General features: G+C 42.5%; 1 protein-coding gene across 14 annotated transcripts; it reads right to left on the bottom strand.

The window, feature by feature from the left end:
* Window positions 1–174: 174 nt before the first annotated feature.
* LOC108048442 (homeotic protein female sterile) lies at window positions 175–22,040 on the bottom strand. 14 transcript variants are annotated; one of them, XM_017129120.2, is made up of 13 exons: window positions 21,963–22,040; window positions 20,390–20,685; window positions 16,516–16,678; window positions 14,656–16,449; window positions 12,133–13,741; window positions 11,676–11,846; window positions 10,778–10,897; window positions 10,375–10,506; window positions 4,492–4,550; window positions 3,874–3,997; window positions 1,254–3,681; window positions 639–807; window positions 175–577 (listed from the first exon to the last, which is right to left on the bottom strand). In XM_017129120.2, the coding sequence occupies exons 4-13, from the start codon at window positions 15,973–15,975 to the stop codon at window positions 512–514; spliced, it is 6,198 nt and encodes a 2,065-aa protein (XP_016984609.1). In that variant the 5' UTR covers window positions 15,976–16,449; window positions 16,516–16,678; window positions 20,390–20,685; window positions 21,963–22,040; the 3' UTR covers window positions 175–511. The 14 variants fall into 14 exon arrangements, with proteins under 14 accessions (XP_016984609.1, XP_016984656.1, XP_016984665.1 ...); XM_017129167.2 differs by having other exon boundaries at window positions 21,997–22,018; XM_017129176.2 differs by lacking the exon at window positions 21,963–22,040 and adding an exon at window positions 21,875–21,897.
* Window positions 22,041–23,134: the final 1,094 nt, after the last annotated feature.

A 23,134-nucleotide genomic window follows, 5' to 3' on the forward strand; every position in this document is an offset into this window, starting at 1 on the left:
TAAGTGATTTTTAAAAAAGTTGTGAGGAATCAATTGCTAACCGAAGGAAATTTGCCATTTTCTGTTGTGTTGTTGATGCTGGGTTACAGCTGCTGGGTTTTGCAGGTGGTTTTCACTTATTTTCTTGTTTGCTCGCTCCTTCCGTATGCGCAATATATATATACTCACTAAATGTACGTATGTTATTTACGCCTTATAACATTGCTTTATTGGTTTTAGCTTGTGTTGTTTGTTTCTTTTATTTGTTGGTTGGTTGGTTGGCTTGCTTGTTTGTTGATGGGTTGGTTGTTTCTTTGCTCTAACAGTTCTGTCCCGAACTGTCGTCGTTGTTGCTGTCCTAGCCGTGTTGCTTTTGCTCTTGCAAGCCGTTGTCCAACGTGGTCCGTTGCTGGCGCCTAGTTCGCCGCTTCGATTGGCCGCCGGAGGTGGAGGATGATGAGGTGGTGGTTTTAGTTGAGGTGATGCCGTTGACGCTACCGCCCCGGTTGGTCGACTTTCTCCGGGCCTTTGCCTACAGTGTCTCCTCGAAGGCAGCCATGAGATCGCTCTGCATGTTCATATCAATTTGGCCAGCCATCTGCAAAGAAGATTCATCGGTTAGACTTAAAGTTGGGTGGAAGTTCATCTGGTTAACTTACCGCTTCGCGCCTGCGCCGCTCCTGCTCGGCCTTCCGCTGCTCAGCACGCTTAGCGGCCGCCCGATCCTGCGGCGATTGCTGCGCCGGCGAATTCTGGCCCTGTCCACCCGGCGACGCCTTGATGTTATCCACCCGCGATATCTGCGGCTGGGCATCGTGCACGCTTTTCCTGCAATATTATGAAAAATAGTTGGTTAGAGAAGCTCACAGATAGGGGGTTTCAAAGTGTCCCGTTCAGTTTTTAGTGGCTTTCCACTGGGTATTTCCTTTTTTTTAGATGATTTGTTCTTTTCAACATATTTTACTTTACACCTATTAAATTTAAAGATTAATATGCTGTAATTTAACATCCTGATACCAAAATATATTTTAGAATTTACTTCGGCGGTCCGAATATTTTTATTTCTTGTTTTGGTTATTTTCAACAATTGATTCTAGTGATTCATAAGCCAAGGCACTCAAAAGATAAGCAATATTAATGATTTAATAACATCCAACATTTGCCCAGAAAAAAAACTTGTTATTCAAAATATTCCCCTTTGCTACTTATTGGATGCATTTTATGGTTTTTGACTTTAAAGCTTTTCTGTCGAGATAGTTCCGGATATAGCTCACCTTCCGCTCTCCATGGCTCCCAAGGGGGAGGCGGCCAGAATAGCCTGGGCGGCCACAGCAGCCGCCACATGCTGGGCTTGGGCGTTGGCCGCCACCTGCGTTAGCACCGCCACCTGCTGGCCGTAGTCGAGGGCGCCACTGCCCATGCCACCGCTTGCCGGTCCTCCGCCGCCACCACTGCTGCCCTGACTATTGGAGCCGGGGCCGCCGCTACCAACAATACCGCCCACACTGCTGTTGCTGTTGCTGCTGGCTGCGCCGCCGCTGCCAACACCGCTGTTGCTATTGCTGCCGGCATTGAGCAGCGCTGGTCCGCCACCACTGTTGCTATTGGCATTGCCGCCACCACTGTTCGGTCCTCCGGCGCTGGCCGGGCCACTTCCTCCGCCGCCACCACTGCCGCCGCTGCCCGCACTGCCAGGTCCGTTACTGTTGGCCGAGTTGCTGCTATTGTTCCCATTGCCGGACTGACCGCCGCCGCTGCCGGAACGCTCACGTTCCCGCTCGCGATCCCTGTCACGCTCGCGATCGCCACTTATCGTCTGGTTGCTGGCCGTGCCGCCGCCACCACTGCTGCTGCCGCCCGAGGCGTTCGACGCACAGGCACTGGCGGCCACCGCCGACGCCGCCGACCCAGCTGATCCTGCAGATGCCGCCGCTGCGGCCGCAACTGCAGCAGCGGCTGCTGCCTGGACGGCCGCGGTCGACGAGGATGATGACGAGGACTTGTGGTGCTTGCGCTGCTGCTCCTTCTCGGCGGCCTCCTTTTGGTTCTTTTTCTCCTTCTCGGCCGCCTCCAGCAGCTTGAGACGGTCGCGTTCTTTGGCTTTGTTGCGGAACTGCTGGAACGAGTCCATGGCCGGCTTGGCCTTGCTGCTACTCGAGCTGCTTGACGTATGCGACTGGGGTGAGTTGGCCGAGGCCAGCGAGGACCACGAGCTGGCGTTCTTTAGGTTCTGCTCGTTGGTGGCCTTGAAGGCCTGCGCCAGCTTGCCCTGCACCGCCGCCGCCACCGCCGCCGCCTGGTTTAGATGCAGCTTCATGTCCGAGGGCGACTGCTGCGGCGGCAACACCTTCTGATGCTGCTGCAGTTGCTGTTTGTCCGGCGGACTGGGCATCATCGATTCGATGGGCTTGGGTATGATAAGCAGCTTGTTGGCCACCTGCTGCTGCTGGTGGAGCTGCTGTTGGTGTTGCTGCTGCTGGAGGTGTTGCTGCTGTTGCTGGAGCTGCTGCTGCGTAAGTTGCTGCTGCTGTTGCTGGTGATGTTGCTGCTGGTGTTGCTGCTGCTGCTGCTGGTGCGTCTGCTGTTGCTGCTGCTGCTGGTGTTGCTGTTGCTGTTGCAACTGCATCTGCTGTTGCATCTGTTGCTGCTGAAGCGTGTGCTCCAGATCGAGGAATGCTGAGGCCGCCGTCATATTAAGACTTTCGAATCCGGCCATGCCAAAGTCGGCAACATTGAAGCCGTTGTTGTGCGCCTGCTGTTGCTGCTGCTGTTGCTGTTGCTGGGGATGCTTTTGCTGGTAGGCCGCCGCCATGTCCAGATTGAAGTTCAGCAGGTGGTTGCCATTCATTCCGCTTACACTCTCCGCTCCCTTGGTTAGCAACTCTGTCACGTAGTCCATATGCTGCTGCTGCTGCTGCTGTTGTTGTTGTTGTTGCTGTTGTTGTTGTTGTTGTTGCTGCTGCTGTTGCTGATGGCCAAAGGGTTGTTGCTGCTGCTGCTGTTGCTGGGGTCCGGCGGGCTGCATCAGATGCTGCTGCATCAAAAAGTTGTCCGTTAGCGATGATTTGCCCGTGGAACCGGCGCTGAACTCCAACGAGGCCAGCGACTGCTCCACGGGATCGTCGAACTGCGGTATTTGTTTAAGACCCGAAGCCAGCGAGGCATTGGCCATCGCATCCCCATGCGAGCCGCCTAATGGATTTGGGATGTTGTTGCTACCGTTGTTGTTGTTGTTGTTGTTGCTGCTGCCGGTGTTGCCACCGCCAGAAGCGCCGGTACTGTTAACGCCGGACGTCAGGGCAGCCGCCAGTGCCGCATGATGCTCGCCCAGATCACCGCCACCCAAACCGGACGACTTGTGCAGATTGCTGGCTATACGAATACCGCCGCTCGGTTGACTGGTGGCCACTCCGGCCGGTGCTACTCCTCCTCCTCCGGCGAAACTGTGCGGCGGCAGGGCGGCGGTGATGGAGCCACCCGGCGGCACTTTGCTCAGATCGTTTGGTCCGTTTTTGTTGTGCTGTTGCTGCTGCCCCGCCGCCGTCGCCGCAGAACCTACAGCGCCGACAACTGGACCGTGCAACATGTTGCCGGCGGCGGGATTAGGCGCACCACCGAAATTGCTGCCCGGCAGCGATGTCTTGTTGTTGTTGTTTAGTATGGCAGCTGCCGTCAGAGGATTGGCATTGCCCAGCATGTTGGCTACAAGAGGATCAGGGAGGATTGGAAGGATAGGGTGTGAAAGGTCACACATAAGACACAAAAATTAGTCACGGAGATCACAAGATTTAAACGGATAGTTCACAGAAATCTCTCTCTCCTAAGGAACTTAATATTGCAAAGATTTCTGTGACCATTTACCGGTTTTTTGGTTGGTTGGTTGGTTGTACTTACACATTTGTGATGAGGGTGTGTTGGAGTTCACCACATGGTCCAGGCCCATCAACATGGTCGTCGGCGTAAGAGGGCCACTCGTCAGGTTGCCGCCCAGGACAACGTTTATACTTGGATTATTTACCTGCTGGTCAAGATTTTCCAAGGGAAACACGGGGTAGAAAAAAGGAAAGGTGGAGATGAACATGTGGTACATAAACAATGGTTATCACAACATTTAACAATCACAGTGAATGTGTTGTGTCGCAAGTATGCTTCAATGGCAATGGGTTAATCAATAAATTATTATCAATCTATCACTGGAGTATAGGTTAATTTAACCATCAATAAAACTGATTTGAAATTTTTATTATTCAAGTGTTTAAGATGATTTATTTCAAAAGCTTTTGGCTTGAATTAAAAGTTTATTTCATTTCAATTGCATCAACATTTTTATGACGATTTTTAATTTTTATCTTAAGACCCAGTATAAAATAAATTTCTTACTGATCGGATGATAATATATCGAAATAATCCCAGGTGCCAAGCCTTCGTTGTGGTGTCTATTAATCTATTTGTCTATCTTTTACCCCTCCTAAATTTCTCAATCTGATATAGTCACTGGATTTCGGTACTTACATTGCTTCCATTCGAGTCTCGGGATTTTTTCTTGCGCGGCGGTCGTTCGTCACCATCACCTGTTGGATGTGGAATGTCAAAAAACAAATGAGAGCGGTTAGCAAGGAACGGCGGCCGAGGTTCCGAAAAAAAAAGTAGCAAAGCTAATGGAGGGGGGGGATCAGTATCAACAACAAGCAACAAGCTAAAAAAAAACAAAACACCTGGGTGGACCTCATTATATGACAAACGGGCTTAGTTTCAAGGCATATAAATAGAGGAACCTGAATCGGAATAGCTGTTACTATGAAAAAATGTATATTTAATCGTTTATTTTTAAACAATTTAATAGTTCCATGAAAAGTAAAGAGTATGTATTTTATGTTTCAAAAGTTTAACCACATCAATTTTCACTTTAAAGCATATCCCTTAAGAAATATAAATATCCCACATCCTTTGGTTGTTCTTTGGAAATATATTAAAATAAGCCATTGAAAAACAAATTTGAGCCCTCGACCGATTGTGAGCATATAGAGTTCCACCCTAAGGACCACAAGCGATAGTGATTTGGGGGACGCCTTAGATCGTATTCGTATATCGTACAAACAATTACGGCTTACATAAATATATATATAGTATAGGTGTATTAAAAATACCTCTTACAATGCCGATCGATGAAACAATTGTGTCGTGGTGGGTTTTCGTTGTGGTGGTTTTTGGAGTTTGGTGGATGAGCGAGCAGCCGCTTTTCGGCGCTCTTTCTTCTCTTCTCTGTCTATCTCCCTTTCTCCGCCCACTCCCTCTGTGCTTTATTTTCAATATCTAAACTGTAAATGAACTAAAAAAAAAACGGCCAGACCACCTTTTTTGCACCAGGAAAATTAATGGGGGATAAAGGATAATCGCAACCAAACCAACCAACGGGGCTCCAATCGATATGTGTTATCGGGTTTCTAAAGTAATCGTTACTTTCTTTTTTTATCGTTAAATTATTTCTCCTCTGTGAATAGAAATGGATTTTTAGGGGTAATGAGGAAACACACAATTAGTTTTTCTTTTTTTCTTTTTTTAATAAACATTTTCTTTTCTCATTTTTCATTTTTGTTTGTTATATTCATTGCGTTTTTTTATTTTAGTTTAGTTGTTGTTTCGCTGCTGCAACCGCAGCTGCCATTTTGTAATAATAAATATTATTATTGTTTTTACTATAAATATTTAAATGTATGCGTGTGTTTTTCATAATTCTAAATGTGTTTGTATTGGTTTGTTTGTATTTGTGTTCGTGAGTCGGGTTACGTTACGTAGTTCGCGTTGTCCGCTCTTATTCTTTCTTCGTTCATCTTACTCCCTCTACTTTCTTCCTTTCCCTAAGATTTTTACTATTTATCCTTGCGTTTATTTTATTTTATATTTTATTTTATTTCGTCCTTTTTAAATCATTTTTGTGTGAGACGCCTGCGCGAATTGAAACCAAAAATGCACTTTTTTTATTTTTTCTGTTTTGATTTTAATGTTTTCTGCTCACAACGTTCTTTACGGAAATTGTTTTTATTATTCTTACAAGACTTTTTGAGCGTGTTTACATGTGTGTAAAAGTTGGTGCTTTGCGTATATCCGCTCTTATTTTCCTTCTTTAACTACAGGCTATACAAAAACACAAGAAGTTAGGCTTACAACAAAACAATTTCAATATGGGGTTAATTGGATGGAGAAGGCGTTTACGGGGTGCTTTGACCTCGCTAAAGAAAGTACAAGAGCTACTATATTACGTACAATACAAAAAAGTTCGGACCCTAAAAAACAGGCAATTGCGTTTAAAAACAAAAATGTAATTCTAAAACTAATCTGTGGTTAAATAATGCAACATTCTTGACTTTCTCGGTGTCTACACTGCTTGGCTCTATTCTTAACTTCATGTTTTTATCGCTTCGCTTTTTGACCGTTGAGTTTTACGATTTGAAATTAAATATTGTTACATTTTGTTTCGTGTGGATTTGTTTGTTGTCGTTTATCATTATTATTGTTGGTTTTTGTTTCATTTCGTTTTCCTCCTTGCGCTTTTCATTTGATTTAATTTAATAGTAAAAATTTATATTTAAATTGATTTTATGCAATTTGTTTAATTAAATTTTCTTTATTTGCATTGCATTATCATCTCATCATCATCATATCATCAATCTTCCTCCTCTTCTCTTCTATGCATTTCTTTTTTTTCTGTATATTTTCGTAATATAATATATATATATTTTTTTTGAAAAAAACGTGCAAACAATGTGTAAAGGGGAAAGCCGACAGCCGAAAAATAAATAATAAAATGCTTTCAAATACATTTAATTATTTGTTTTCTTTTTTGTAGTTGTTTTTGTTTTATACCTCTTTTGATCATGTATAGCATACATATATGTGAATATAGCTATGTACATAGAACTAGTTGGAGTTTAGAGCTATAGAGCAAAAGACTCTATAAGTAACGCTTTTTTCCATTCCGATTCGATCCGCTTCTCTCATACCGATATACCGTTACTACTACAGACAGAGACAGACACAGTGACAAAGACACAGAGAGAGATAGAAAAAAAAAGTATATTCAGATGGAAAGTGGACCCGATACCGTTACCCCCTCGTTAAGTAATCGTTTTTTTTTTTACTCCCGTTAGTTGATTTTTGATATTTTCAATATTTGATCCGTTTTATTGGTTTTTATTTTATTTATTGGTAAGCTGTCTTTTTGGTTTTTTACTCATGGAGTCTTTTTGGAAGTAAGCTGGAAGTATTTCTTGTTTTTCGGATGACGGTTCTCCCACATTGATACACATAAAGTTAATGACAACAACAAATAATTAACCACGAATTAATGATATACAGAGAGATATTAGGCAATTCTAGAATTTAAGTGATAATGCGAGCTAAAGTTCGCGAATTGTGCTAATTGCCGTGTTCCAATTCTTTTCATTCCGACTGGAAACGCCTATATTTTGTTTTAAGGTTAAAAACGTTTAAACAATTAATAACATCAAATTTAACATTCACATTTGTCAGCGGACTTAATTAGAAGTTAGTTGAAGTAGCCCTCTATTTTATCTGTGCCCTCTTAGCTTTAATTTTGAGTGATTCCCCCCTCTTTTACTCTCTTTCTCTCTGTGTTTTTTCTCTGTCATACATTTCTTACGTATTCGTTCCTTACGTTGTTTATTTTAATTACAATTTTTTTGTTTGTGGTTCGGTGTTTTCTTTCCATATCTTTTCAAAGCTTTTCATACTTTCTTTTTTTTTTACACATTGTCTGCAAGTGTATCGAGGATTTTATAGGTTTTTTTTTGCATACTTTAGACATATATGGTATTTTTGCTTGCATTTTTGGTTCATTAAATTTTGTTAGAAATTTCATATTTTTATGGTTATGGTTATTGTTCATTTTCATTATTATTATATTTTACATATAGTTCAGTGAGGTTGTGTAGGTGTTTTGTGTGTGCGTGTGACTGTGTTGTCCAGCTTTCTCAAAAAAACATATATCACTCGTATTTCAATTACAGACTGGATGAAGAAGATTCGTCGTGAGTGAGTTCAGGATTAGTTAATTTTGATTTATCAAGAAATAAGACTAGAAAATATATGAAATTGGCACAGAAGTATTCGTTTCGGGGACTATGAGGTTTTAACCCTTGAAAAGTCGGCGGAGAAAATTCATCCGATTACGCCTTGTGGTTAATACGCTTAATGGTGGTCTAGTGAGTAGAATGCAAAATCCTTGATCAGTTAAGTTTTTGTTTTTTTGTCGTGGGAGGGATTGGGGATATAATGATGATGACCGATGAAGGAATTTGCTCCCAAGCTGCCTCTAAAGGATATACTGATAATGGGTAACTGAAGGTTAATCATGTGTGTGGAGTGTGGATGATACGTTTTTATTTCGATTTATTCGTTGATCTTTTGTCAAATCATGCATTGTTGCTCTGCTGTTTTGTAGATTGATGGAGTTTTGATTTGGTTGATTGGTTCGATTGGTTGGTTTTGGTTTGGTTGGTTGATTGATTGGTTGGTTGGAGTTGGAATTAATTACTTTCTTTTTCAGATTGGCTGCCCCCAATACACAATTGCTTCACGATTTTTTCAGCATATTCTCATAATAATCATAATAATAATAATAATCATAATATTGGTAATAATAAGGTTTTTCTTGTTATTTTTTTAAGAATTGTTTTTTTTTTTGTTTTTTCAAAAAAGACTTAAAGTAGTAAAGAGTGTGTTTTTCTCTTATTATTCTCATTTTAGATAGTTGTGTATGTGTGTTGTGTAAGATTTGTTTTCTCATTTTTTCATTTACATATACAATTCGTTTAATACCTACAAATGCTTAAGTATGATATATGTGTGTGTGTGGGTGTGTATATATAATTAAGTATATACTAGACCTAGATTTTTATATATAGATATATATATATATATATCGATTATATAAAGTTTTGACGTTGTGTTCATGTTGTTTGTCGGTGTTTTGTGTAGCTGCTTCGTAAAAATGAGTAAAGGTGTTATGGTTTTATGAGTTCTTTCCAACCGTCTGATATTGGTATAGCCCAAAAGCCAACTCTTATTCGGATCAAGTGCGAATTGAAACAAAAACCTCTGTTCAGTTCATCTGTTTGTCAGCAAATTTGTTTAACAACTCTGCATTCAACTTTTAATTTTCAATATGTTTGCATGTTATATGGGTGTGACTGGCTAAGTTTGTTATTGCAATATCTAAATAAAATTCATTTAAATATCAATTTAACTGAGGATTTTTTCTCATTTTCCAATTTACGTTGCTTAATTCCATATATCCTTGTGCATTTTTTGTCTTAGAGTAAATGCATATTGCACTTTGTCACGAACTTGGTTCTTGGGCATTCTTAAAAAAAACACATGTTTGTATAAAAAAAAAAAAAAAAAAACTTTTAAATTACCAGAGTTGGATTTTTTTTTTTTTTGGGCTATTCAAATCAGACGGTTGGAAAATGGAGATGTTTTGTTTTTGATCTGGGGCCGTCCTGTTAATTTGTTTTGTTGTTGTTTAGCACACAAAAACATAAACAAAATGCGCTAACTTCAATAAATTAAAAATGCTCGGTTAGAGCGAGACAGGGGAGTGGGTTTTCGTGTGTGTGTGTGAGCGGGATAGCTTGGTCAGTCGGTCTTTAAAAGCAGTAATACCCCCATAATTTCCCCTCTCGCTCTATCCCCCTAACTCTCTGTCTCTTTCTGTCTCCTTCTATTTCAAATGTCAGTGTGGATGTGCGTGTCTGTGTGGGTTTTTGAAACTAACTTAAAAATTGATAAAAACAAATGTTAAGCAGAAAACACAATCAATAAACTCTACATATAACCGTATTGGCATACATTTTTTCGTGTGCTAATGGGGTAGTTATTAAAATATAACTAGATAAACCTATATCCAATTGAATTAATTAAGCCAATCGCTCTGTTCAAATCTCCTGATTCTGTGCGACTTAAGTATTAGCTCATCCTTTCGTTTTCATTTAATTTGTTTATATATTTTTACATTTTCAACAGGTTTTAATGGGTTTTCCTAGATCCTAGACTTTTCATATCGTTCAAATCTTCTGTTCTCTAATTTATGCCAAGCCCGCCCGCCCCTCAGCGTTATGTTTTTAGGTCTGAAATGTTAAACGATAATATAATAAAAATGATGCGGTCTAGAGTTGTGTGAGTCTGTCTCAATCTGAATCTGAATCTGTATCTGAGTCGGTATCGGTTTCCGTATGTGTGTTTAGTGAGTTCTGTTGTTTGCTTCTTAAACAACGCATCTATATATATATATATATTTATATTTGCATATCTCTATGTATACTAATCAAAAAAAAGTTGTATAAAATAAAACAAACAAACAAAACGCGTCCTAACCTGCTTCACTGTCGCTCGAGTCACTCGAACTGCTATCACTCGAACTCGACGACGATGAATCGCTGGAACTGGAACTCGACGACACGGGATTCGCCGGCTGCACTGCTTCGACCTTGTTTGTAGCGGACTCATCTGTGAGAAAATAAAGAAAATGGAATATTAGTATCGCTGAATTGAAGTTTAAATGGGGTGGCTATTCAGTTAGGGTCTTTTTTTCGAATTCTTTATCCACTTGACCCGATAAGGATATATTTATTAAAGATACATTTTCATAGGTACTTTGTACGTATTACGATTCAGATAATGAGAGACAAAGCCTATGTTACAAGTAAACACCCTACAAGTAAACACCCTATTTTTGACCGCATCTGCAGGTTAACCGCCTCATCTTCATAATACATACCTTTCTTGGTGGTTTTCTTGCTTGCCCCCAGCTGGCCGGTGACGTCCTGCAGGCGCTTCTCCAGCTCCTGTTTTTTCTCCGCCATCTGCTCGTCCTTCGACTTGCCGGAAGGCTTTTTATCTGCGAGACGGAAAGAGGTTTGATCGTTTATATCCGGATTGATTTCCAAAGGCGAAGAGATGTGAAAGATCAATAGGCAGGATATAGATTCATGCTCGAAACAAAATGTACTCAAAAGTTTGGGCGGGAAAAAAGGTAAAGCGGCAATATCTCTATCAGCGGCATTATAAAAATCTCTTGAGATTCAAAATACTATATCAAGAGGTATCTTAAAGTTCGCACCATTAGCTTACTTAAAGCACCCAAAGAATTTTGAAAACTTAAAAGATTTCTTTAACACATCGGCACTTCTACAGCATTCACAAGCTACTTGAGGAAAGGGAAAGGGTTTATTTTTTCTTTTTTTGCATGCACTTGCTAACTACAGACAGTTTATCGGTAGGACCTCGAGTGTTAAAAAACTTAATCATACGGATTTGCAGTTTAATTGCTATTTTTTTTGAGTTTAACTAACTAAACATGACCACTACGGTTTTCGGTTCGAAATTAAAATCAAATTTGGAAGCGCAGTCAGCAAAGCCAAAACGGAAATTTGTTTCTCTCTTCTTATTTTTGATCTTGCACTAAAAATGTATTTCGAATTTAATTTGGATGTATAGATTTTTGTTGTCTAATGGCTCTTGTTGTGCTCCTAACTTGACTCTTATAATGGGTCTTGGATCTTTCTCTTTTTCTTTCATTAGCTTTTGCCGTTCTTGCTGCTTTTGCTTTTGCTGTTGCTTTTGCTTTTGCATTTGCTTTGGCTTTTGTTGTGGTCTCGGTTTAGTTACAAACTTACAATATGGCTTACGTGTTTTTTTGCGCAAACACGACGCCACATAGCTTTCAAGCTCGCGCAGCGTCGACGGCTTCAGCGTCTCGAAGTCGATCTCGATTTCGTCGGGATTGGAGTCACGCAGCGATGGCTCCCGGTTCTGGATGATGTGTACCACACGGCCCAACTTGTCACCTGCAAACGGAATTGGTTATTAGTGGCGCTTTAAATGAGGTGGGGTGGATTATAGTCTATAATTTACCATACGTTTTACCATAGCTCGAATTCCATTTCTGTAAGTATTTATTATATGCAACCCTATTGTCTATTTCCTAAAAATTACGTATTTGTACTGTTGATTTTTATAAAGATACGAAATAACTCACAACAGTGACATAATTAAAGAAATCAACTATATACTTTTCTATTTTGTGTGCTTCCTAACTTAAAATATAAATACAGCAATATTTTATCATCTCACCTGGCAACTTGTTGATGTCGAGCGACAGCTGGCGCTTCTCATCGTACGACATTGGCTTGGCCGTATCCTCCTCTTCGGAGTCAAAGTTCATCACCTGGCTAGGCTTCTTCTTGCTGCTGCCGCGCGCTCCAGCGCCACCGGTACTGGCATTCGCACCGCCAACAGCGCCGCCAGCGCCTGCCGAACTGCTGCCCTTGGCCCGTTTGGAGGCATTACCGCCGCTTGCTGCTCCTGCACTGCCAACGGCTCCAATGGCACCAGCGCCCGCTGCAGCTCCCGCCGCACCGCCTGCCGCATTGCCCGCAGCGGAATTATTGCTAGCTCCAACGCCGCCGGCGCCGCTGCCCTTAGCGCCACGTCCGCCCTTGCTCTTAGCACCTTTACTGCTGCCACTGCCGCTGCCAGCCGTTGTACCGCCAGCGCCCGCCGCCGCGCCCGCTGCCAGAGCGCCGGCCAGGGTGCCCGCCTTGCCGCCCGTTGAAGCTCCCGCTGCAGTCACTCCGCCACCAAAGCCGCCACCGGCCGCGGCACCGCCGCCCGCCAGCTGGTTAAAGGCCATGGCCACGTCATGGACCTGGCTGTGCAGGGCCGCCACATTGGGAACTCCGCCGGCGATGGCTCCTCCGCCTGGGCCAACCAACGAACCACTGAGCAGTGCGTTGAGACTAGCACTGCCCGGTCCACCAGCTCCCATGGCGCCGACACCGCCCGGCACCGAGACACCGCCCCCATGGCCGCCCGAACCGGTGCCGCCTGCTCCGCCAGCGCTTGCACCGACGCCCGAGGCGTGACCATGATGAGAGGCCGAACCGGAGCCGGAGCCGCCGACCATTGATTTCTTCTTCTCCTTAAGTTTCTTCTTCGCCTTCTTTTTGGCCGAAGCTTCCTCGGACAGCTTTCGGATCTCCTCCTGCAGGCCGAGCAACTTGGACTCAAGCATTTTCAGCTTAGCGCTCCGCTCCTCGTCCGAGTTGGATTCGTTTTCCGTGTCGCTGGAGTCCTCGCTGGACGAATCGCTGGCATCGTGCTTGAGTGAGGAGGAGCCGCCGTACCCGTGGCCATGCCCATGTCCGTGGCCATGCCCGTGACTGTGACCGTGACCGTGACCATGCCCGTGGCCATGGCCATGATGGTGGGCCGAATTGGCCACCGGCTCGTCGGGGATGTTGGCGTAGCGCATCTCAAAGACGTCCTGTAGCTTGCGGCCCATGGCCACAACATCGTGGTCTGGCGGATTGTACTTGTAGCAATTGGTGAATATTAATCGCACGTCGGCGGCAAATTCCGGCGCGCTCTTGTACTCGCGATTGTCCATTTTCCGCTTGACAGTGCCCAGATCCATCGGTTTCTTGATGATGTCGTGGTAGTCGTGCAGACCTAGCATTTCTGCGTCTACGGGCTTGTAGAAGGGCCAGGCATAGCCAGAGTGCTTCTTCGAGAAGAGCTCCTTAAGGATCTCGTTGCACGATTTGAGCGCATCCGATAGCTTCTCCTTGTTTTTGGCCACCGCAACACCCGCAACGCCACCGGCAACCAGACCGCCAAGTCCGGGCACTCCGGAGACGCCCAGCGGCGACATGTTGTATCCCGAGCCCTGGAATGTAAGATCCTGTGATTCAGAAGAACCCATCGTTTTGGTTTTTGATGAGTTGATTTATTGGTGGTTTGTTGTTGGTGGTGTTGTTGGTTGATTGGTGTGGTTGGTGGTGTTGATTTGATCAATCGATTGATTGGTTGAGTGCAAGCAAAATCAATGCAAAAGAAAAGAAAAGAAAATAAAACAAGCAAAAAGCGGCTTGGGGTTAGCATCGAAAAAAATCCAATGGTTCTAAAAGAAGTGATCGCAGATCATGCGGATGGGAGTTGACATCGGATGTTACAGGTCAAATCAAATCCCCTCTCGCATGTCGCTTTATTTACAAATATATGAAATGGTTTTCGAGTAAAAGGCAGGACGGCGTATTGTGTATGATTTAATCGATTGTTGTTGTGCATTAGGAATTGTACAATTTAATAAATTTGAAAAAAAAGAATTACAAATGATCAGATTGGCTAAATTAAATAATGAACTAGGCAAATAAATATAGTGATCAGACTTTTGTTGGAATACGACATTAGAAACTTAGAAAATTCAGTGTGACAAATAAGAATGTTGGATGTTTTTTATATCCAAATGAAACCAAAATGTATTTTTAATGTTATTTATTATTAAACATGTTTAATTTTAAGTTGTATTTCCAATTCAATTTTGAAATAATATATTTATGATTGTGGAATTTTTAAAACTATAGTGATTTGCTGCCAGAAGTTGGAATTTTGAATACATAAATCGATCAACATTTAAGTTATGAATTGGTTACATCAAAAGTTGTGAAATTGCAAACTCAATGTTTTGGCAATGATATAGTTGCAAACAAAGTACTCTGAAAACTGTGGCTCCTGAATATTTACAAGCTTTTTGGGGACTAGGATCATACTCATACGACTGGTGATGCCCGTTACTCTTACCTTCTTGCCAATTACCTGACGATTCGACTCCCGCCGCGTCGCAATCTTGGCCGATTTGGAGTCCATTTGCGTGTACGGCGATTCGAAGGCATTGGCCGTAGGCGTGGTGGTATCCGCCTTTCGCTTAACACCCTTCTTGATTTTGGCAGGCTGCTGCGGCGGTATCACGGCGTCAACTCCAACGCTCACGCCCGAACTCACATAGGCCTGCACGGCGTTGGCGGCATTGACGGCTACGGCTGGTATTGTCACTCCTGCGCCCGCTGCTCCACCAGCGGCTCCCGCTGCACCACCCGCTCCCGCCGCCGCCGCTGCCGCTGCTGCCTCCGCTGCTGCGGCTGTTCTGCCATCTAGAAGCGAGGAGCTATTGACCGCTGTCTGGCCCGGGGCGCCGGGATAGGCACCCGTTTGACCTGCATTCAGGAGGCTGGCCATCAGGGCGGCGGCATTGGTATTGGCAGACGCTGCACCTGCTCCACCAGCGCCGCCGGCCAACGCCGTCGTCGTCGTATTGGTGCTGCCGGGTACCGTGTGCGGTGGCATTGTGCTAATCGGTGGTATGGACGGTGCACCGCCGGCCGTCGATGAAACCGTGCCGCCCATGGCGGATACGGGTCGGGCAGCAGTTGCTCCTCCGGCACCGGAACTCGCCTGGGATCCTGGTGTGCTCACCGCACCAGCTCCCGCTCCTGTCGCTCCTTGCAGGCCGGACTGTTGCGCGGAAGAGGCGGCGGCTGACACTTTGGAGGAGCCACTACCTGCTCCGCTGCTAACTGCCGCCGAGGAGGCCATACCAGAACCGGTGGATGCTCCAGCGCCACCGGAAGATGACGATAATTTGGGCGTAGCCGGCGCCCGTTGCTTCTTCTTGCCACCCTTAGCCGTAACCGGCTCCAGTTCAAGCTCCTCCTTGGGCATCGATTCAATCTTCTGGAGAAAGACTTTCTCGAGGGTCTGGGCCATCACAACGACATCCTCGCCGGGCTTGTTGTAGACATAGCAATTGTTAAACATCGTGTTAAAGTCGTGTATGGTCTCTTTGGCAGACCAATAGTAGTTGTTCTCCAGACGCTTCTTAATCGTGCCCATGTCCATGGGCTGTTTGATGATCTTGTGGTAGTCGGGCAGGTTAAGCTTCTTGGCATCGACGGGTTGTTGAAAGGGCCACGAGAAGTGGTGCTTCCATATCACCTTCATCACCGTCTTGATCAGATATTGCAATTGGTTCGTATTGCGGCCGGGTCGCTCCGCTGGCGGCATCACCGGTGGCTGTACAATGCCATTGACTGGCTCCACGGGTGGCTCGTAGCGAGGCGGTGGCTCACTGGACGACATGGTGGTGGTGGTTCTCGTGGTGGTTCTGGTGCTTCAGTTTGGGATGTGGGTCTTGGGATTGAGGATCTGGGTTGATGGTTATCCGACTGAGACGGCCGACACACACACTCCACCTACACACACACACACACGGGCCGTCTCCGTCTTCTCCTGCGCTCCTCCTTGTGTCCTCCGATTTGCCTTTCTTTTGAGCTTCCTTTTTTATGGGTAATTTGAGGGAAGGGGTGTTTTAGTGGGTTGGGGGAAGGGGGGAGGGACTAGTCTTATGTGGCCGATAACCACCTTCTCCTTCTGTGACTGGATTCGCCTGCTCCTGCGACTCCTACTCCTGGTGATCCTCCTCCGCCTATCGTTTTCTTAGCTCCTAATCCGGCTGCTCCTGTTCTGGTTTTTGATAGAAATCTCTTCTTGTTCGAGGGATAATGATGCGTAGTGGTCCGTAGTGGTTGCTTCATACTCAGCAACGTCTGTGCACTATAGTTTATAGAGTAAATAACGTGTAAGTATAGTTGTAAGGAGCCTTTAGAGGATGGTACTCACCTCGCCTGCTCCAGATTCTCAGGGCCCAGGCTCCTCTCATTGGAATCGACTGGCTTTAGCTGATTTAAGAGCCATGGATTTGACAACTACGACAGTTATTGGCGGCATTGTTGTTTTAATCCTTTATTATTGGCAATTCACAAGCGTAGCAGCAGCTATAAATCTGCAAAAGAAAGTATCAAAGTTAGCCGGCATATTCGGATATTTCGCAACTCTGGTCGTGGGATTTGCATTTCACAACACTCCTCCAAGGGTTACATAAACAAAAAATAAATAAGGGGCGCACAAAAACAGAAACAAAAATAACAATTACAAACTGCGGCGGTTGCCATAAACAAATGCGACAGCAAATCTATGTAGAATATGCAGAGGCGGCAGGAAAACGGAAAAGGGAAAACACAAAACAGAAGACACGGAAAGAAGCAGAAAACGCAGAGAACGACAAAATACACACACACAAGCCAAGTGCAAAACAATCAATTCCGGGCACTTTTTAATAGCAATCAATTCACTTGCTGAGCAATATTCCTTGTGTTTATTAGTTTATGCGTTTGGCTATAGATTCCAACGTTATTTTTAGCCGTTTTTTTGCGGTTTTCGTTTAGTTTTTCCCTTCCACCGTTTGGTCGTGAGTAGTTACTTTGCCGCCGTTTTGGCACTCACAGCAACAGCAAAAATAGAGAAGAGGCAAACAGGCCGCAGAGAGAAAAAATAGACTGTGAGCGGCGCTCTCATTTTCGAATATCGAAAAGTGAGAGAGCACCCGGCTCACACACTCGCACACAGGCAGAGATCACACATAGAGCTGTCTCGCTCGCACTTGTGAATCAAAGAACTACAAAAAGCGGACAAATGGCGCACGCCAAATGCTGCAAAATAAATTTTAAAAATTAAAAAAAAACCTTTAATAAACACAATAAATATACATTAATGCAAATGCACATACTGAATCAAAGTTTAACCAACTCACTCATAGGACAAAAATGACTACACAATCACGCAGTGTCACGGATTCGGCGTGTGTTGTGTTTGCATTGAACGAAATTCACCACGCCGCCTTTTTTAAAAGTTGAATTCTTGTCACTCGGCATGATTCATTCGCTTTGTTTGTTGTTGTTGCAGCGCTACTGCAAACGGCATGCCAAAAAGGCAATAAAAAGCACGTAATTCCTACTTTCCTACGTTTTTTCACATTTTATTTATCACCCTCAACTAAATGAGGCTATGAGAAAGGATGATAGAGAGAGGGAGAGGTGTGAAGAAAGAGGAAGAACACACACATACACAGTCACAAAATTTAATAGTTTGCCTTTTTCCGATATTCCAAATTGACAGTGGTACAAATTGCATTTGAGTTGCACATAAAAATCCATTGGACAGTTTTGATTAGAATATTCCTTGTTTTGAATTTGCTTTGTTTATTGTTTATATTAACTTTTAATCTGTAGGTCAAGCACAAACATTTGGCTTCGCTTCATAGTCCCGAATTGTTTATTGGCCCACCAGAGAGTTTTTGTTGATGTTGCGAATTTATTTACACTCGCACACACACTAATCCACTTGTGTGTGGCGCCGGCCGGCAAGCGATTTTTGATACTCTCTTTTTTTTCGATGGCTTTCACTTTATGCTTTACTGTGATCAGCTGTATTTTCAAAGTTGCATTTAATTGTCCATTTTAGCCCACTGTGTTTTTGTTAGTTGCCAAGTGTGCGTATGCGAAAGTGTGTGTGTTTGTACGTGCGTTAGTGACGTAAATTAAGCGGAAGAAGAACGAATACAAACGAAGGTAGATAGCAAGGCCAGACAATTATTATGACGTATCTGGCCCATTCTAAACTCGCCACAAATAAAATTTAAATTTTAGGAATAACAAATATTAAATACACAATAGGTAGGGGGGGCTCTCTCTCGCTCCCACAACAAAACAAAACATTAACTGGCACTCACACAAACACAGGGGCAGAAGAGAGAGAGAGAGAGCGCGCGCGAGAGCGGTTGTAATTATGTAGTACAGTAGACTTTGAGTTTTCAACAGAAATTCACGTAGAACGATACGATGACGTAGAGAAGAGGAAGAAGCAGAAGTGTGGCGGAAGAAGAAGCAGAGACAGCAACGGCATGCATTGGAAATGGAATGGAAATTGGGAATCGCTATTTTGAAGAGGCCGCTATTTAATTAATATTATATATAGATACACATCCCATTTTTAATCCCTTCATTAATAATCAAGAACTAAAACTCATTTCCTCTTTAACAAACAAACAAAGGTCAACAGTTTGTAGCAGCAAAATGGGGAGGACAACCTATTTTGTATTTACCTTCATTGCCAAACCTATTGACCGACCACTTATTAATTAAATATTGTTATTTGTATCCTCTTTAAATATCCATGCACTTGAACTACGAGCAATATATAAATTTTATTTAAATAAATAAAATACTGAAGTAAAACACACTAGCACAAATACTAAAACACACTCTCTGCTGAAAGTTGCAGCTGGCAAAGCGTGCGCCAGAGCGAGATAACAATAGGGGTCCTACGTAATACGTAGCCAAATGCAAATATGGCGGCATGTGTGCCAGTGTGTGTGGCATTCGAAAGAAGAGAGTAGAGTTGTTGATTTTAGTGTCTCGCTGTGTATCTGCACAAAGAGAGGAAGCAAAAGTGGTGAGGGAAAAAGGGGAGCTGCCTCTAGGTTAATAAATCGTGCTAATAGTGGCACGAATTTAAAGCCGGTTTACATGGCAACATGCAGCAAATTCAGAAGAAGCAGCAGCCGCAGATGAAGCAGCAAAAAATGAAGAGCAAAGTCACCCAAAAAGCATCAATGAATTCAATTCGAGAGAGAGCCGCATGTCTCACCGCTATTTTGCGCTTATTTACGATAAACATATCTTCAATTTTGCGCCCCGACAAGTAAACAAACGAATTGCGTTTGCCTATCCTATTTACGCGCCAACTTAGCAAAAGTGCAGCCGCAACAATTACACTTAAATGAGAGCATAACAAAAACCCAATACGAATAAACTAGTATTCCACATGCCGGTAAAAAAAAACAAAAGAGAAGTGAGAGCAAAGGAAATCCATGAAAAATAGAGAAGATCTGGAGGATGCAAAACTAAAATGTTCACCTAAAACTAATAAAATATGCAATGCATGAAGAAAAAAGTCCTTAAAAAAAACTTAAGCTTGATTTCAGCTTTTCATAAAAAAAATATAAACAAATATCAAACGCATATTTCTAGGCCATTTTTAATTTGTATTATATTTTTTATATTATTCTTTACAAAACAATATCAAACAATTTTTTTTAATCCCCAATAATATTTAAAATCTTCAGAAGTGAGTTCACAACTAGTCACAGCATCAATATATATTAAATTTTATTTGAAATTCTTAATTTTACCTGTATGTATGGTAAAACTTTATTTGATTGTATTTATTATTTATGATATTTATTTAAATTGTAATGATGCTATTTATATTAGAACAAAAACTTTAAAAAAGCCAAGCTGTTTTTTTTTTTGCATATTGAAGAGCAAACACTTAAATTTAACACAGATCAAGACAAAAAATCGCAAATAATAAAATCTTAACTAATGTTTAAATAGTGAAAAATCTTAAATTTTATTGGAAAAGGGTTTTTGATGGAGTTTTAAAACCAGGCAAAGGGTAGCTGTCATTTTTCAATTTCAGGGTTGCTGACCCCTAAAAGCAAAACGTCAAAACCCAGAGAAAATGCTAATAGTATTTGAGACAAATATAGAAAAACCAAAAAGGCACGCTTAGATAATTTTCCTTCATTGTGTGGGCGGGGGGCGGTAAAGAGAGGCGAGGCAAAAGCCACGTGCGCTGCACATTTGTAACTTACATTTCCTTCGTGTTATTTTTTGGTGAAATCCACACGTTCTTGTTGATGTTTATCCGTTTTAAAAGCGATATTAATCCGAATGATTTTTTGGTTTTGACTTGTTTTATGGCTGCGTGCTGCTGATGTTTTTGTTGCTATAGTTGTTGTAGCTGTGTGCTGGTAGTCGTTGTATTAGCCAAGTTTAGCTTGTCGATTTTGTTTTTGTTTAAAACTGTGTTGCGTTGTTGCTATTGTTGTTGTATTTAAATTGAACATATACAACATACAGATTGTACACGACTGTTAAAAAGGTGCAACTGTAAAAATAAAAACAAAAAATCACTTTATTTGGCACTATATTTTTGTATTTTTGATTCGCGCGCGCGAGACAGCTCGAGGAGAGAGATTGAGAAATCCCCAGCGACAAATACAACTTAACCCATAACGTAAACGATCTTCTATACGTCACCGCACAACGTAAAGCTACGTAACGGCATGCTTACGTTACAGACGGCGCCGCAAAACCGCAAAATCAAATAATGCAATAAAAAAATCGAAAATTATAGATTTTCAATGTGTACGTTAGTTTTGCTTGCGAGAAACAACCAGAGCTAGCACTTGTATTTTTGTTTCTTTTTTTTTAGTGAAACTTTTTCGCGCGCTTCTGCGTGTGTATTCCTCTTTTTCCCTTTTTTTTTTGTTAATATTATTCACTTAGTGACTACACACACGTTCGCCCTCATACCCTCACACACACACACACACTGACGAGCGATTCTGCTTCTTCTTCTCCTCTTTCGTTCGCTTTTGTTCCACCACCGAAAAAAAAGAAGAAAAAAATTGTCATGTCCATTGAAGTCTCACATTTTTCAAATGCATTTTTTGGCGCTAAAATCGTTGGAATTTCACAAATTTTCCATATCCAACGTATGCCCCGCTATTAGCACTTCACACCGAACACAAATTTATATAATTTTTGGCGTTTTTTACCACAATTTTTTAGTAATTTCTACACACCGATATATACGTACGCGCTACGATTTTCGACAAACGCGCGAGTTTCTTGTGAGTAAAGCAGTCGCAGTCGCCGTCGCCATCAAATATACAAAAGTTTTTTTTCGAAATTACTGAAAATGCGAATACACACTAACACACGGACAACAGGCACGAGGCGCACGCGCCTGCTCTATGCAGCTGAGCCGCTCTAACGCACTGCACAGGGTGGTCATGTACGAATGCGACGGCTAGACCCAGCAAGGGAGAGAGCGTGCTAACGTGAGGGTGTGCGTGTGTGGTGAAAAGAGCGATTGCAAGAGAGAGCCGCCGCCGCACTCTCGCTCTGGTGGTGAATTTTCATATTTCGACGTGTAAGCAAACGAGCGAGAGCGCACGGCGCATGAAAAAATGCACGATGAATTAAACGTAACAAGCGAAACAAAATGGCGCTGAGAGCGCGGAATGCGGTGCGACGATTTTACGATGGCGTGCCCCTCCGGTTTTATTTACTCCTCTGAATTTCCGTCTTTATTCCGTGTTTTTTATTAAGCCTTTTTTTGGCGGGGCTTTTCATTGGTTTTCAAGCAATATTCCTTACTTTTCACCGCGGAAATCGCCCCATAAAATGTTACCTTTGTAACACTAACAACAACACCACGCTTCGAAACAGTGTGCGGGAACGTCAAAAAATATACCGTACCAGTAACGAAATTATGAGTATTTATCGATAAGGTCTGCACTAGGATTTTCTACTTAAATTTAGCTATCAAAATTTAATTATTTTGAATTTAGAAATAAATGTATTATTATTCATATTTTCAAGTTTTACATCAATTAATCAATCTTAAAAATATCAGAAATAAAGATGTAAATCTGGTAAAGATAGACAATTTATGAAATTTTCTGGTATTTTTTCGTCGATCTGAGTACCGATGTGAAAAAAAGGCCTGACGAAAAGTGAACGCCAGCTGTTGCCTCTCGCTCTCTCTCATGACTGGCGCTCAGTTTTCGTCGATCTGAGTACTATACAATTTAAATTTAACAGTTGTTTTTTTTAATTTACTGATAATTATTTGCTAATTTAAAGTTCATAGCTGAATTTTTATTGTGTTTTTTCATACGAGTTTTTTGAGTTTTTCCCTCCATTTCTTATAATGTTCAGAGAGAAGCGCACGCCAAAAGATTAAATTTTTTAATCTTTTCGCTAGGGTTCACCCAAAGTTCATTTCCGCAGTCTGGCAACGCTATGCAATTTTCTGGTATTTTTTTCGTCGATCTGAGGATCGAGGTAAAAAAAACCTTGACGAAAAGTGAACGCCAGCTGTTTGCCTCTAGCTCTCTCTCTCATGACTGGCGTACATTTTTCGTCGATCTGAGTATCAGGCTTTAAGCCTAGTATCCAGATCGACGAAAACCGTACGCTAGTCATGAGAGAGAGTGAGAGGCAAACAGCTGGCGTTCACTTTTCGTCGGGCCTTTTTTTCACGTCGGTCCACAGATTGACGAAAAAATACCAGAAAATTCCATAGCGTTGCCAGTTTGCGGAAATGAACTTTGGGTGAACCCTAGCGAAAGGTTAAAAAATGTAATCTTTTGGCGTGCGCTTCTCACTGAACATTATAAGAAATGGAGGGAAAAACTCAAAAAACTCACAAAAGACGATTGCAGGTGTTTACATGTGAGGACAAAATAATATTAATACTATCTGGGGTGCCTCTTGTCAGAGCAAAATGTTTTTTAGGTCCAGAATGTACGAAAAGACACAATAAA

This window comes from Drosophila rhopaloa, unplaced genomic scaffold (assembly GCF_018152115.1).
Source record: "Drosophila rhopaloa isolate 14029-0021.01 unplaced genomic scaffold, ASM1815211v1 contig_3, whole genome shotgun sequence".
In the NCBI taxonomy this organism is placed as follows: domain Eukaryota; kingdom Metazoa; phylum Arthropoda; class Insecta; order Diptera; family Drosophilidae; genus Drosophila; species Drosophila rhopaloa.